This window comes from Dermochelys coriacea, chromosome 5 (assembly GCF_009764565.3).
Source record: "Dermochelys coriacea isolate rDerCor1 chromosome 5, rDerCor1.pri.v4, whole genome shotgun sequence".
NCBI classification, from domain to species: Eukaryota; Metazoa; Chordata; order Testudines; family Dermochelyidae; genus Dermochelys; species Dermochelys coriacea.
In genome coordinates, this window is record NC_050072.1 from 46405530 (window position 1) to 46422003 (window position 16474).

Consider the following 16474-nt stretch of genomic DNA (forward strand, 5'->3'; position numbering starts at 1 on the left):
AGGGATTGTGATAAATGAAGGGGAGGGTAGCTCCCTTTTAATGGACACTCAGCCAGCCAGTTAGCTACAAAATCCCTGTTAGTAGCTGTTCTCTACTTGCTTTACTTTAAAAAAGCCCATAGGTGAAAGGAAGGGAGTGGGTACCTGATCAAAAGAGCCAATGGGAATGGTAGAACTTTTTAAAATTGGGAAAAAACTTTCCCTTTGTCTGTCTGTTGTGGTTCTCCAGAGAGAGGAATGCTGTAAGAAGCTTTCAACCACGTATGAAAAATCATCAGATCATACCTTGAAACTATTTATCCGAAACACCAGATATGAAAGTAGATCAGGGAATGTTTAGGAAGACGTGATTAGGTTTATTCCTTTTATTTCTTTATGGCTTGTGGACTCCTCTGTGCTGACCCCAGGTGCAAAGGGTTTTTTTTGCACTTGGGTGGTGGCAGCATCTACGGGCCCCCACCTTCTGCACTCAAAGTGCCAGAGTGGGGAATCAGCCTTAATAGGATTTTGAGCGGAAGATGATCCACCAATCTGTGTATTAAAATGTGGCCCACACTATGAAAAAGGTTGGGAATGTCTGTGCAAGATAATTTTTAGTAACGTGATTTCCACATGTTGCATTTTTATTTCAATTTTCTTTGCTGTATAATCTTGTACATAATGTTAGTAAATATTACAATTACAATTTCCTTTGTATCATTTTTAAAGATGTGTCTTCTAAGAGGCTTGTTAACCAGTATCATGGATAATGTGATATCAGAGTCACTTTCTTCTAGTACTGAAAAAGGAGCTTAATTAAATAAGAAAACAGTGTTATTGTTAAAGTTTTTTTTCTCTCTCTTTCTCTGTTTCATGGTAGAGCTCATGCATAAAACCTTCCCCTGCCCGGATTTCTGAAGCAGATTTAAAGAAACAGTACACATATATTCATGCCCTAGAGCAGAGGTTCTCAAACTGTGGTCCACAGACCACCAGGCTCCATTCATGTGGTACGTGGATAGTTCCCTCTAAGGTGCGCATGAGAGAATGAAGAGCCACCCACTTAATTAGTGGAGCTGCACAGGCATGGCTCCACTAATTAGGTACCTGGACCCTGGAGAAGACGCACATGTGAGATGAGGTGGTGGCTTTGGGGGGGAATAAGGAATATGTGGAAGGGGGCAGTGGGGGGAGAAGAGAGGGTGGGGGGAATTTGGGAAGTGCAGGGATGCGGTGGCCAGAGAAAGAGATGACTTTTCCCAGCTCCAGGGCTGCAGCTGCTGGGGAGAGATGGCCCTCCTTCCCAGCCTCAGCTCTGTGGTTGCTGTGTGTGCGGGGGGAAAGACTCCCCTCCTTCCCAGCCCCAGCTCGGAGGCTGCTGCATTGGGGGAGAGAGGGAGAGACCCCCCTCCTTTACGGCCCCAGCTTGGGGGCTGCCGTGGTGGAGGAGACCCCCTTCCTTCTCAACCCCAGCTCAGGGGCTGCCGCAGCAGGGGAGAGAGGGCACATCCATCGCATTAGAAAGGTAAGATTACTGATATTAAAATATGAGTTGTGTGCTTTTATTTATAGAACAAAAAATGTTAATTATTATTTTTTTTATATAGTGCTTTTACCCAAACCGCTTTATAATAGTTAGCTAATTGTACAAACAACATGACCCTCAGCAATTTTCAAGTGATCCACGAAAAAAAAGTTTGAGAACCACTTTTCTAGGTCAGGGGTGGCCAACCTGAGCCTGAGAAGGAGCCAGAATTTTCCAATGTACATTGCCAAAGAGCCACAGTAATACAGCAGCAACCCCCCATCAGCTCCCCCACCCTGCTCCCAGCACCTCCCATGCACTGGAGCCACGCCGATCAGCACCTCCCCCTCTATCCCCACACCTCCCAATCAGCTATTTTGTGGCATGCAGGAGGCTCTGGGGGAGAAGGGGGGAGAAGCGAGGGTACGGCAGGTTCAGGGGAGGGAGCGGGAAGGGGTGGAGTGGGGGCAGGGCCTGTGGCAGAGCCAGGGGTTGAGCAGTGAGCACCCCTGGCACATTGGAATGTTGGCGCCTGTAGCTCCACCCCTGGAGTCGGTGCCTGTAGAAGGAGCTGCATATTAACCTCTGAAGAGCCGAATGTGGCTCTGGAGCCACAGATTGGCCACCGCTGGTCTAGGTATTATTTTGGGGAAGGTCTATGGCCTGTGTTATATAGGAGGTCAGACTAAATGATCATAGTGGTCCCTTCTAGCTTTGGAATCTATGAATCCATTAATAGAATCTGTATAGATTAGAGTAAAGGTATTTTTTTACAAAAATGTGTTAAGTAACATTTTAACTAACACTTTTTAAAATACTAGGGTAGACAAGGCAAATTATATTATAACATGGTTAGGTGGACAAGATTATCTGCTTGAGGCAAACCCTAGGCGGTCCTCTCTAGGGTTCGCCTAAACTAACACATTATAGTATAGATGTGCCCTGTCTGCATTAATGTTTTAAAATGTATTAGTTTAAATGTGTTAGCGAACATATTTTTAAAAAACACCTTTTATCCTAATTTAGAAAAACCTATTATAACCAATGAGGGTTTCAGGTGCATGGCTGCTTATCTGTCTATCTTCTTTGTGTTGTTCCCCAACCATGGCTCCATAAGGTCCAGTGATTTGGCCTCTCTCTGCATCACACATCTAGAGGCGCATTAAAAGGAAAGCATCAGTCTTGAATTTCTGGAACAAAATCACTCTCCACTTACGCATGACTTCAGCCTTTGCATTCTCTGAACTTTATGTACAAACATCTCCCAATGAGCTCCTTATTTAGGCAGACACCAATAGTGGCTTTACTTTCAGAATGCTGCACTAAAACAATTAACCCTTTACATTACAGTCTTGAAGTTCATCTGCACTAGCTCTCTGTGTTTACTTCCCACTAATATTTGAAAATATTTGTCTGGTAGGAATATTCATAGACTCATTAGAAAATTGTCATAAAAGAGAATTTCAAATTTATAATAATGAGAACTACTCACACTTGAAACCTTGTTGTATGAATGACATGAAGAAGAGCTCTGTGTAAGTTTGAAAGCTTGTCTCTCTCACCAACATAAGTTGGTTCAATAAAAGATATTACCTCACCCACCTTGTCTCTCTAATATCCTGGGATCAACAGAGCCACAAGAATACTCCATTTAAGAGTTATACTCATTCAAGTAAGGAACAGAAACATACCATGTGACCTGTAAGTCCAGTCAAAGGAGCTTTAATTTTGAGTATAGAAAACTCAATCAACTGCTTGTAAAGAAGCTTACACAGCAATAATTTGAGAAATTATTCATTGAAAAATTTTGAATAATTGGTGAAGCTGTAGGAAGGTGGACTGTAAGGGAATAAGTTTCATCTTTGTTATCCTGGGGTCAGTTCTACACCAGACCTAGCACAGACCAGTACAATTTAGGGACTGCTCTTATCTACACTGACTGGATATAGTGCTAAAGGGCTTTCCACCTCTGTGGATTACTGAAGTGCATTGTCCTCCAGATACACCAATTTCCTGTCCATCCCTGAACTCAACATATCCCTCGTTCTACGGAGTCCCAATGGGTGACATATCTCAGAGATCTTCTTACTGGAGACTCCCTTGTGCCAGGAGAATCTCCAGCTGAGGAGAGCCACCTGCTTTTCAGCCCCTTTGCACAATTTGAGAGATGCAAAGGGCCCAGATTGCAGGCGAGGACCTTCTGCCCCATAAAGTTAAAATGGAACATGAAAGCTGCGGGAGACTGAAATTAAGTGGTATAGGCAAGGGAGAGAAAGTTATGTTTAGAGAAAAGCTTTGAAAAGAGATGCAGAATTAATGAAGCCCAGAAATATAGAATAGCTCCTTCAGAGAGCAATAGCTGCAGAAGAGAAGACTCCACACCACCTGTATTGTGCTTTTGAGGAGAAAAACTGAGGAGGCTATTGCTGGAAGAGTAATGGAATGGGAAAAGGAGTGCAGACAGCCAGGGAACAGTTACTTCTGACATTTTCCTAAGGGTGAAACACTTCAGTTATTTGCCCTACTGTAAAATCTTCTCTAATATTTGATAATTTATAAATGGTTTCTGGGAGGAATGTAACAAATTGGCTGAGAATCAGGACTGTAAGCAGTTGCTACACTCAAGTGCACTTGTATATGAATGGGGTGAAAAGGCCAATAAATTATTTTCTTGGCAGATCAAGAATGAGGAAGTTGAAAGATCTATCTTGGAAACAACACTGGATACACAGATGGTAATTTCAGACTAGCAGAAATTTAATCAAGCTTTTTTGTCACAGACTCCACTTGCAGCCATCTCAGTGCAGTGTCTGCTCAAGACTGGAGCATGTGATGTAGCCTGAAACTGAAAGGAACATCCAAAATTGTGCCCCTGTGGTACAGTCTCTCTGGTTTGTCTTGGAATAAAACAAATGAATTTTCTATGCTTAGGGGGTTGTAATTCAAAGGCCATTCCATTTGCCCAGTTAATTTGATCAAAATAATTTTGCTGGTAATGCACTAATTATCTCTAGGGCAGTGGTTCTCAAACTATTTTTTCCCTGGGCCACTTGAAAATTGCTGAGGGTCTTGGTGGACCACTTAATGATCTTTCAAATGTTGTTTGTACCATTAGCTAACTATTGTAAAGTGGTTTGGATAAAAGCACTATAAAAAATTAATGTTTTTTTTGTTCTACAAATAAAAGCACAGAACTCATATTTTAATACCAGTAGTCTTACCTTTCTCATGTAATGGATGTGCCCTCTCTCCCGCACTGTGGTAGCCCCTAAGCTGGGGCTGGGAAGATGGGGGTCTCTCCTTTTCTTCCCCAGCACAGCAGCCACAGAGCTTATGCTGGGAAGGAGAACCATCTCTCCCCGGCGGCTGCAGCCCTGGAGCTGGGGAAAGTCGTCTCTTTCTCTGTCCACAGCAGCCCTGCACATCTCAAATTCCCCCCACCCTCTCTTCTCCCCCCACTATCCCCTCCCACCTACTTCTTATTCCCCCCAAAGCCACCACCTCACCTTACATGTGCATCTTTCTCCAGGATCCAGGCACCTAATTAGTGGAGCCATGCCTGTGCGGCTCCACTAATTAGATGAGTGGCCCTTCATTCGCTCGTGTCAAACCGCCCAGGCACGCACCTTAGAGTGAACTATCCATGGACCATCTGAATGGAGCAGTAGTCTGCGGATCACAGTTTGAGAACCTCTGACCTAGACCATATCTTTCTAAAAAAAATCCAATCTTGATTTAAAAATTGTCAGTGACGGAGAATCCGCCATGACCCCTGGTAAATTGTTTCAATGGTTAATTACCCTTACTGTTAAAAATGTACGCCTTATTTCCAGTCTTAATTTCTCTAGCTTCAATTTCCACCCATTGCATCATGTTATATCTTTCTCTGTTAGATTGAAGAGCCCATTATTAAATATTTGTTCCCCATGTAGATACTTATAGGTTATAATCAAGTCACTCCTTAACCTTCTCTTTGTTAAGCTAAATAAATTGAGCTCTTTGAGTCTATTACTATGACATATTTTCTAATCCTTTAATCATTCTTGTGGCTTTCCTCTGAAACATCTCCAATTTATCATCCTTCTTGAATTGTGGACACCAGAATTGGACACAATATTCTAGCAGCAGTTGTACCAGTGCCAAATATAGATGTAAAATAACCTCTCTACTCTGATTTGAGATTCCTCTGTTTATGAACCTCAGGATTGCCTTAGCTGTTTTGGCCATAGCATCACATCATCATATGATGAGACCATATCATGTGTTCTTTCCCCAAATAGGGAGCAGAAATATTTATTAAATGCTTCTGCCTTTTCTGTATTATTATTGATAATTCTACCATTTCCATATAGTAATGGACCAATACTATTATCATGATTCTTTTTTGTATGTTTGTCTAGATTAGGACAAGAAGTAGAGGTTAAATTGGAGATAGCTAACTCGTATTAGCTAAACCAGGCCTCAATATAACCACAACCATTTCCTGTATTGTAGACACAGGTTAATACATTTTACTTCAATGTAGCTGGTCAAGGTCAACCTTTAAGGGAAAGCTAAGAGTCCTAGGGTTGACTTTAACCAGCACAATCAAGGTGAAAAGTGGTAACATGCTTCAATGATAGGGAAAAAGTCATGGTTAGTTAATATATGTTAGCCCTAAGCCTCAATGTCTAGACAAAAACCTTGGACATAACAAGATTGTTTCCTGTCCTGTCTTTTTTTTTTCCTTTTTAGTGGTCTATTTTTATGTAAATGGATTAGGCTACGCTTTATTGATTCAAGGAAATCTTGTACAAAATTTCAATCCCAGGAATAGTTCCACAAGAGACAATTCATATTCTAATGGCACTGCATGATAAACAAAGAAAGACAGTTATGCATTTGTGTTACTATCTGATGCTTAATATTTATCCCTTTGTACCTTGTAATTTGCTTGAAGATAAAGTATACTAGAGCTCATACAGCAGGTTTGAAAGTAGATCCAAACATTTTAAAATCATTATACAGTACCTGAGCCATTATCTGTGACAGCTGTTGCTGGGATTATGTTACTAGTGAATATAGATTTCCTATCTGATATGGTGCTTGATAGGATTCTCAATATCTGGAAAGATGAAATAATAATCATTAATGAACACACATTCCTTTCTATTACAGTGAAATGAATCAAAGCCCAGCAGATATGCAGGCTTTATTCCAAATACCATTAGCACCCTGCAAGTGCTACATACAGGGGTGAAAGTAAAATGGAGCTCTTACTGGTACAGGGCTGCTCTGGCCTCCTTGGAAGGCATGGGGCCGGGCTGGGGTCAGCGTCCCCCAGCCAGTCCATCTGAGCTCCCTGGCCCACGCCGCCCGGGGCTCCTGCGGCGATTTAAAGGGCCTAACCCTAACTTTTTTAAATTGCAGTCCTGGGGCAGCTACTTATTTTGCCCCCCTTCACCCCTTCGGCAGCCGAGCCGGGGGGGGGAGGGCAAAAGGGGCAGTGACATTAAAGCGCTGCGGCAGTGCTTTAACGTTGCTGTCCCTTTTGCACCCCCCATCTGCGGCCCTGCCTGGTCATCACTGCACCGTTTGTACCCCCCATTGGCGGCCCTGCTGGTAGGGACCCGGCAACACTTTAAAATCAGTGGTACGGGCTGGTACTGGCAGCTACCTTTTATCAGTACGCCGTACTGGCCCGTACCGCCTTACTTTCACTGCTGGCTACATAGTAAATAATACCATTGGCTCTTTTGCTTTCAATAATATTTTAAACCTGCACTTGGTACTTAATATTTTAGTATTGGGCCAGTAAATAGTGCTATGAGTCTATTCTTTAAATTTCTCTGTTCCTAGACGTTTCTTATTAGCATTTTCTAGGTCTTTGTTTCACGAAGACATAGGCATTATCATTCTGTTCATTTTCAGTAATGCTTGTTTTACATGTTCTAGTTTATCCTTGAACAGAGGTATTACTTCCATGAACCACTAAGCAATGTGTAATTTGAAGATCACTTTCTTTGATTTATGGGTCTTAATTATTTTCTGTTTCCTGTTTTCCCCCATCTTTGTTATTTTTTTTCTTTTTGACATTTTTTTTAATCTCCCCTTCCTATTCCCCACTTAGCCAAAGGCACCATGCTGCATGAGGTGGAAGTATGGAGGTAGTGCTGTAAGATCAGATGTAAGTTTTTCTGGCTTAGCTAAGTGCTATTGGAGCAAAGAAGAGAAGCTTCGGCCTGTAGGCTGTAGCACTGTACCTGTAAACTGCTCCTGTGTTTGGATATTGTATTGCTTCCTATTTAAGCAGGGATGGAAAGCAGGTGGTGTTCAAGGAACAGTGCACTACTTTACTCACAATCACTAATGTACATTTCAGTAGGAAGAGGCTGACTGAGGGTCATGCAACTTTCACCAGTTCACTGTTGTTCTCATCTGCCCAGCAATTTCACTGGACTAATCTGGGGCTCCCACAATTGAGCCCATACTCCAGATTAGGAAACACTGCTGTAGACAAAATCCAGTGTGTAGGACAACAGTTCTCAAATCAAACTTGCACATTAACAGACTGTACATCCTATTTTTCACCACAGAATGAAAATCTTTAACACTCAGGCCTTTGTGTCATATAGTTGCTCAACCTTCCTCACTGAAATGTAGCTGAAAGAAAGAATTAAAAACACAACGGATTGGATCCTTAAATACCTGTAAGTGATCTTCAGTAGCAGGATGAGTCATATCAGAAATGATCAGCAGTGCAGCATTTAATAACTTAAATTTCCTCTGTTAAACAGGGATTGAGTTCCTTTAATTTTTTAAATAGTCAATTTATGTTAACACTAGCATTATCTATGATTGAAGGTAACCACAGAACATTTTTTCTGCATATCTCCATAATTTCTCATTATGAAAATAATATATTAATAATCTGATCCACCAGAGGACACCAGACAAGGATGCTCAGATTAGCTCAGTTAGAAATACAAAAAGCACATGAATTAATTTAATGTCAAAACATGAAAAAATACCCTTCTGCAAATTGCACAAAGTTATTTTAACTTTATTAGATAACAAAACATTATTTTTAAAAAATAAAACTCAGATGTTATGGCTCTTAAATGCTGTTAACAAGCCCCATTTCCACAGAATCTAGGGAGATACAGTATAATAATTAAAATTAATTTTAGGGTACAATGTTCATTACATAATTGTTTACAGCACACCCCTCTGGCAGCGGCTCCTAGGCAGGAGTGCCGGGGAGTCTCTGTGTGCCCACTGCGGAGTCAGCACTTCGGGCGGGGGCAGCATGCGGAGACACCCCCACCGCCACGGCTGCAAGGACGTACTGGCCTCTTCTGGGAGTGGTGTGGAACGATGCCGGGCAGAAAGCCACCTTAGCCCCTGTGCGCTGCCAGTGGTGCCAGCAGCCGGGGGCCCCTGGGCCCAGGGCACACACCGGGGGAGGCGTGCGGGGGCAGCAGGTGGGGCCGCGGGAGAGACCTGGCCCCGAACATTGGTGGAGCCGGTCTCCTGGGCCCTGAATATTCCTGGAGCATGAGCACCATGGGCTCATATAACTCGTTGCCCCTGTGTTGAAAATATCTATTATGTCAGCATACAACCACCGAAGTTAGCATATTGTGTGCATGAATACTTGACTGCTTGAATCAGTGCTGTGTGTACTCACTGGTAGTGCTTGCATCAATGCAAAGTGAAGTGCACCACAAGTAGGTATCTAGTGTGCCACCCCCACACCGTAAAACACAATGCCTTTGGGGAAATTTGTGTAATGTTTTAGGGTAGAAATGAGTTGTACAGCAATCTCTGGGAGCTAGGGATCAAGTTCCCATCATGCAACTTTCTCCATCCCATAATGTCATCCATATTCCATATTTTTCATGCTTTTTAAAATAAATCCCACAAACCCATATAGCACTTTTTGCCGTTCACCATCTCTGGCAGAACAGAACTCTGCACTGTTTTCATGAATGTTGCAAATACCCCATGCACAATCCTCAGATATTTATGGACAAAGAACCTCAACAATGGGGGACATGATGATTTCTTCCAAGACAGACTGCTGAGGGATATTGAAAAACAATTCAAGGTTGTTCCACCAATGTGATATATGCCATCATGTGCCAGCAATGCCCCTGTGCCATATACATTGGCCAAACTGGACAGTGTCTATGTAAAAGAAAAAATGGACACAAATCAGAAGTCAAGAATTATGACATTCAAAAACCAGTCGGAGAACACTTAAATCTCCCTGGTCACTCGATTACAGACCTAAAAGTCTCAATATTACAACAGAAAAATATCAAAAACTTCAAAAAAACGTCAACAGGAGACTGCTGAATTGGAATTAATGTGCAAACTGGACACCATTAAATTAGGCTTGAATAAAGACTGGGAGTGAATGGGTCATTACACAAAGTAAAACTATTTCCCCATGCTTATTTCCCCCCCACACACTGTTACTCTCACCTTCTTGTCAGCTGTTGGAAATGGGGCATCCTGATTATCACTACAAAAGGTTTTTTTCTCCTGCTGATAATAGCTCACCTTAACTGATCACTGCCATTATAGCGTGTATGGCAACACCCATTTTTTCATATTCTCTGTGTATATATATATCTTCCTACTGTATTTTCCATTGCAGGCATCCAATGAAGTGGGTTTTAGCCCACAAAAGCTTATGCTCAAATAAATTTGTTAGTTTCTAAGATGCCACAAGTACTCCGAGTTCTTTTTGCTGATACTGACGAACAGGGCTACCATTCTGAAACCTGAGTTCAAGGTTGGTGTTCCCAGTGGAGCTGCAGATTGCTGAGTGCCACTGGGCCTGAGAAATTAACACAGACTCGCAGGATCACATTCTAATGCAGGGCTAGGACCATGAGCAGTGGCTGCATAACTTTTGGATGCAATCATGCAAAAGGCTACGAACTGTGTGCCAAACTTGCCCCAGATCTCAGCACAGAGACACCAGAATGAGAGAGGCACTGGAAGAGCAAGCAGCGATCACAGTCTGGAAGTCTGCAACGCAGGAATGCGCACCCCACTCACTGCGAGACTGGGGCTTTGGTATGCTGGTTCATTTGTAATAGAGGCTTCCAGGAAGCAGTGAATGAGCTGAAATTGCAAGGCCTTTGTGGGTTTTTACTACGAAATCCTTGTTCACACGGGGCTCACTGGCGGATCAGGGCCTAACTGAAATGCAGAAGGTAACCAAACAGTGCACAGGAGGAATGCGGACTCTGGGAACACCCTGGGCTAGTATTGGCACGCAAGTGAAGATGTATGCTTTAAATATATTATTTTTGACCTGACTGGGTCCCTTGGAAGCCGCTGCAGACGCACGGCAAACGGTCCTGGCAGGAGGGGGCGTGCAGGTGAGGGCAGTGATCCCCGGAGCCCCAATCCGTACGGCCGTCTCGGGAAGCCAGGGGACGGTGCGGCTGGGCAAAAATAATATATGTAAGCATAAATCTTCACTTGGGTGCCAATGCTAGCCCAGGGTGTTCCCTTCCGCCCGGCACCGGACGTTGCCTCAGGCAGGAGACTCCTCCCTTGTCCCCTATCACAACGATTCCGATTCTCCCCGCAGTGGAGAGGGAGGAGGGTGAGGGAACCACATCACGCGCTCACACGCCGCCGAGTCACGTCAACAGCTTGGGCGGGGCCTCACGCGCCCCCTCTCGTCTCTTCCGGGCCGGCGGCAACTGAGTTGCCAAATGCATCCGATGAAGTGAGCTGTAGCTCGCGAAAGCTTATGCTCTAATAAATGTGCGAGTCTCCAAGGTGCCACAAGTCCTGCTTTTCTTTTCGCGAATACAGACGAACACGGCTGCTCCTCTGAAACCTGAGTTGCCATAGTAACACTAGAACTCTGAGCTTGGGAAAGTGCCGCTTCTGCAGCTCCGCCCCATCATGTGACACCCCCACCCCCTCCAGCCCCAACCGCAGCCGTTAGCTTCCGGGAAGAGTGCGGTCCGCTGTGCGTGCGCGCGCGAGTAAGTTCCGTTCGGCGACAGGGCAACCGCCGGGGGAATAGCCGCAGCAGCATGTCCGCGAGCGGCCTTGGCTACAATGAGCAGGGCGGGGAGGCGGCGCCGGAGCAGGGGCAGGAGGCGACGCCCACCACAGCCCCCTCCGTCCCCGCGGCCTTCGGGCTCTTCAGCAGCGACACCAAGAAGTAAGGGAAGAGGGGAGCGTGGCGGTTGGCAGAGGGCGGGGGTAGCGGGTGCGGAGGAGCAGGGAGGGGCAGGAGGACGTGCGGGAGCCTGGCGGAGTGGGCAGGGCAGGGCAGGGCAGGGCAGGCGGTGCGGGGGATACCCTAGCATACACTGCCCGTTACCGCGCTCCTGTGCCCCGCTGCATATGTTGAATGAGGCTCCGCTGGTTGATCGCCACAGACACACTTGCTTAGTACACAACTTTTAAAAACAACTTACTTGGAGAGCTGATTGCACGAACTTACAGCGCCAGGAAAACAAAACGATGTAAAATCAATGTACCCTGGTGGCAGGTACTGTCTTTAGAACCAGTGGTACTTGATGGTACAGGCGTTTCCATGCAGGTTCTGAGTGTGATCGGTATCTTTATAGCAAATCGGTGACTACCATTTTTCTCAAAAAGAAAAGGAGTACTTGTGGCACCTTAGAGACTAACCAATTTATTAGAGCATAAGCTTTCGTGAGCTACAGCTCACTTCATCGGACACATGAAGTGAGCTGTAGCTCACGAAAGCTTATGCTCTAATAAATTGGTTAGTCTCTAAGGTGCCACAAGTACTCCTTTTCTTTTTGCAAATACAGACTAACACGGCTGCTACTCTGAAACCTACCATTTTTCTGATTGCTTTATAAAACATTTAGTTACTGCATCTATTTAAGCAGTTGGTGTCTTTGTTAATAGATAACAGACCACAAATACATTTTAAAATTGTTCTAGTTTTAAACTGTTTTAGGTTGTAGTTCATCAGCAGTTTTGATGCTTAATACCTAGTGAAAGAACATTTTATTTTTACAGTTAAATAAGCATTCTAAAAGGTGCTGGTATTCTTATGGGACACTTGTAGTTATGATGTTTAAACAAGACTCCTCCATGGATTGGTGTTAAACATAATGTGGAAGATGTTGTTTAGTTTTGCACAGACGGTTTTGTCTCAGGACAAAACTGAGGAAATAGAATATCCTTGGATTTAGCATGGAGACTGCATAAGCATACTGGTATAGAGTGTTTACATCCTCTTAAACAAATCTGAAAGACAAGAAACACAACTAGTATTAAATAGCAGAATTCAAGAAAGACAAGGTGAGACAGGTAATATCTTTTCTTGGGTCAACCTCGCTTGTACTCCTGATGGAACTCTGTGCACAATATTATAGAATTCTGCAAATTTTATTTGTCAATAAATAAATGTGGAGGTCCAGCATGGCAGTGGGTAACAAAGGCGACTGGCTGCATAGAGGTGGGAGATTGCCCTATAGCCCCCCGAGGGCACAGACTTGGCAGTGAGGCTGCACCTGACCCTGACACAGCGCAAGGGTCAGGCATGCCCTAGAGGTCCGTGTCCTGGGTGATCTTCCACCTCTGTGCAGCCAGTGGCCTGTGTGCCCCACTGCCACCCTGGAGCTTCCACATTTATTTATTAACAAATAAAATTTGCAGAATTTTAAAATACTGTGCATAGAATTTTTAATTTTTCGGTGCTGAATTCCCTCAGGAGTAGTGGGTAAAGCAACTCACCAAGGTTAGTAGCTCAATGCCAGGTCCACCAAGAGTGGGCAGGCAAGCTTAGCCCAGCAGGATCCAAATGTGAAGGAGCTTAGTGTGGGGGTATCTAGGTGTGGGGTGAGAGGGTTCTGTTTGGGGCAATCTGGGTGCGGACAGCTCAATGGACGGTCTGGATGCAGGGGGGATCTGGAAGCACGGGGGCTAGTTGGGGGAGGGTTCTGGATGCAGGGGCAATGGGACTCTGCAGGGGGGTCCAGGTGAAGGTGGTTGTGGCGCAGTGGAGGAGTCCGGGTGCTGGGGAGTGGGGCTTGGAGGTGGGGGGATCTGGGTGCAGCTGGTTGGGCCTCAGTGGGTAGGTGGTCCAGTGCGGGGGGCTCATGGGATGGTCTAGGTGCATATGGGGTGGGGCTCATCTGCGTGGGAGTTCAAGTGTAGGAGGCTCAGTGGGGGCTGGTCTGGGTGCAGGGGTGGGGTCTGGATGCAGGGGGGAGATGCTTGGTGGGGGTCCAGATACAGAGGAGGTGGGGCTGGATTGGGGAAGTTCCGGATGCAAGGGGGTTGGGCAGATGGGGGGATTAGCTCCTCATACAGTGAGCCCTCTCCTATGGTTGAGGAGTGATGGGGGCAGGAAGCGGGGTGGGGGTGTGGAGTTGTGGGAGGTTTCTGGGGTTGCATCTGGATTGGTCTTGCTTTGAGTAGGGGGTTGGACTAGATGACCTCCTGAGGTCCCTTCCAACCCTGGTATTCTATGATTCTATGATCTGACCTGGTCCTGGCTGCTCTGTGCAGGGGAAGTGTGCTCCTTCCCCAGCCCGGCCGGGACTAGCAGCTGAGCCCAGCACAGGGTAGGAGTCATAAGCTGGGGTGGGGCTGGGGAGCGCCAGGTGTGTGTGGGGTGTCTGGATGCAGGGGAGAGACTTGGCGGGGTGGGGGTTTGGGTGTGGTGGGCTCAGTGCTGGGGGTTCTCATTGTGGGGGCGTGAATCCAGGTGGGGATCTGGACGCATGGGGGTTGGGCAAGGGTGGGGGTCTGACCTGCCCATCCCCGCAATGATTTACCTCTTGATGGCTGCTCTGGGCACTGGAAATAATGCACCCGCTCTGTTGGGGAGGGGTGCATGACCGCTCTTGGGGCTTCCCTTTGCTTCCACATCAGAAATTTTTCTGTGTGGAAGCAAAGAAATCTGCATTTGACGTGAATTCTGTGCAGCGTAGATAAAAATCAGTGATTTAAAAAAAAAAACAGATTTTTTTTATTTAAATTGCTTTTTTCCTCAAAAAGCATTTTATCAAAATATCCGATTTAAATAAAAAATAAATCGGATCTAAAGATATTTTTAATTACGATACATTATAGCGCAAAGATATCTCATAATGGAATTGGGATTATAAATTCTAATTCTATAGTATGAGACAATATATTCATGTAATGTTTAAGAAAAGTTTTGTAAATGAGTTCCAATAGTTCATGGATTAGGAACCCAATATTATGGGGTTCCAGGGGCTTTTGTCTAGTTTATTTAGGTAAATCTTTCTATCTACCCAGAGGGACTCGGTATCTTCTAGACTGAGCACTATCAGAGATGCTTAGTTTTGCAGTTCTCAAACTGTGGATTTGTGTCTCCAGAGACAACATGCTTGTTAACAGCAAAAATGTTTATACATAAATAAATAAATGTATAGATGTGAGAAACAAGAGACCTCATCCTTATTGTCCCTTTGCAAATTTGTGTACACAGAGTCAATCCCTCACCTCTCTCTAAAAGTACAAAGTTTCAAAAAGTTCAGTGAATAGAAGATTGTTGGGGGCGGAATCTTGGCGAGGAGAAGAAGTCTGGAGATAAATGTGAGAAGGGAAGGACAGGCAGTAGAAACCAAAATGAAACTGTTTGAGCAGCATAGTCCAGAAGTCTTTCTGAGTGTAGCCTTCATTGATTTGAGATCTACCATACCATTCTCTCACTTGAAGGGAAAACCTATAATGGCAGCAGGCCATAAGAGACCCAATTTGGGAATGTTTGAATGAAGTTCCTCTACCTGTGGGTCAGACAGGCATGTGTGCAAAATGCAAACAGTGCAACAAAAAAATGCAAGGCCTGATTGCCCGAACGAAACAACATCATGAGAAGTGTTCCTTCTCAGGAGGAAGCTATGTTGAAGATGAAGAAGGGAACATGTCTGAACATGCAGGATCTTCAGGTTGGTAAACTTTTTTATTTCATATTTCTTTCTTAAGGACTGCCTCTTTTCCTTCTGGGCTATTCTTGAATTCTCACGTTTGAGCAAAAAATATAGTTGTTACTCTATGGTACTGTTATTTTAGATGCAGTTGTGATTAAAAAATAAATAGCTGAAATAGGCAGATCTTCCTTTTGCCATTTCACCTTTAAAGTAGTACGGAGTGTCAGTGAATGCAATGAGTAATACCAAATTAGAAGTATGATGATGATGATTAAATAACTGCATTGACTTAACATACAGGATTCTGAAGACTATTCACCTTCAAGATCACAATTATTTTCTATAGTTTCAGAGTTATCTGACAATGATAGTGTTTCAGTCACATTGTGTATGTCATATAGCCACAGCATGTCACCTGTAGTGCAAAAAAAAAAAAAAAAAAATCTCCATCATCCAGAAACAACCATAGATCAGTTTGTGATAAGAACCAGCAGATTTTAAAAAGAGGTAATTGATGAAAAAATTGCCTGGTTTGTTTACCCAACAAACTCTCCTTTCTGTATGATTGAGAACCTATACTTCATTAGCATGGTTCAGTCATTAAGACCAGGATACAGTCCACCCACCAGAGCAGATGTCGCAGGCAAATTGCTGGGTAAAGTGTATGAAAGAGAAATTGAGCAGTGTGCAAAAAGTCTAGAGCAGGCAGCAGGCATCGGCAACCTTTGGCACATGGCCTGTCAGGGAAATCCACTGGTCGGCCGGGACGGTTTATTTACCTGCAGTGTGTGCACGTTCGGCCGATCGCAGCTTCCACTGGCCGTGGTCCACTGTTCCAGGCCAATGGGGGCTGCGGGAAGCAGCAGCCAGCACATCTCTCAGCCCACGCCGCTTCTCGCAGCTCCCATTGGTCTGGAATGGCGAACTGCGGCCAGTGGGAGTGCAATTGGCCAAACTGCAGATGTTGCAGGTAAACAAACTGTCCCTGCCCGCCAGCCGATTTCCCTGATGGGCCGCATGCCAAAGGTGGGGAAATGGGGAAAATATCATTCATCTGTGGCGAATG

The 16474-nt window shown here is 44.7% G+C and overlaps 1 protein-coding gene across 6 annotated transcripts in view; it reads left to right on the forward strand.

Moving 5' to 3' along the window:
* The first annotated feature begins 11351 nt into the window (after positions 1-11351).
* AP3B1 (adaptor related protein complex 3 subunit beta 1) overlaps positions 11352-16474 on the forward strand; it is a 334397-nt gene continuing 329274 nt past the window's right edge. For 3 of the 6 annotated variants that reach the window (XM_038401874.2, XM_043515585.1, XM_038401875.2), the window contains exon 1: positions 11352-11684. In XM_038401874.2, coding sequence (XP_038257802.1) covers positions 11554-11684 — 131 coding nt within the window. In that variant the 5' untranslated portion in view covers positions 11352-11553. The remainder of the gene's footprint in view (positions 11685-16474) is intronic. The other 3 variants (XR_006281799.1, XR_006281800.1, XM_043515586.1) reach the window with 1 other exon arrangement.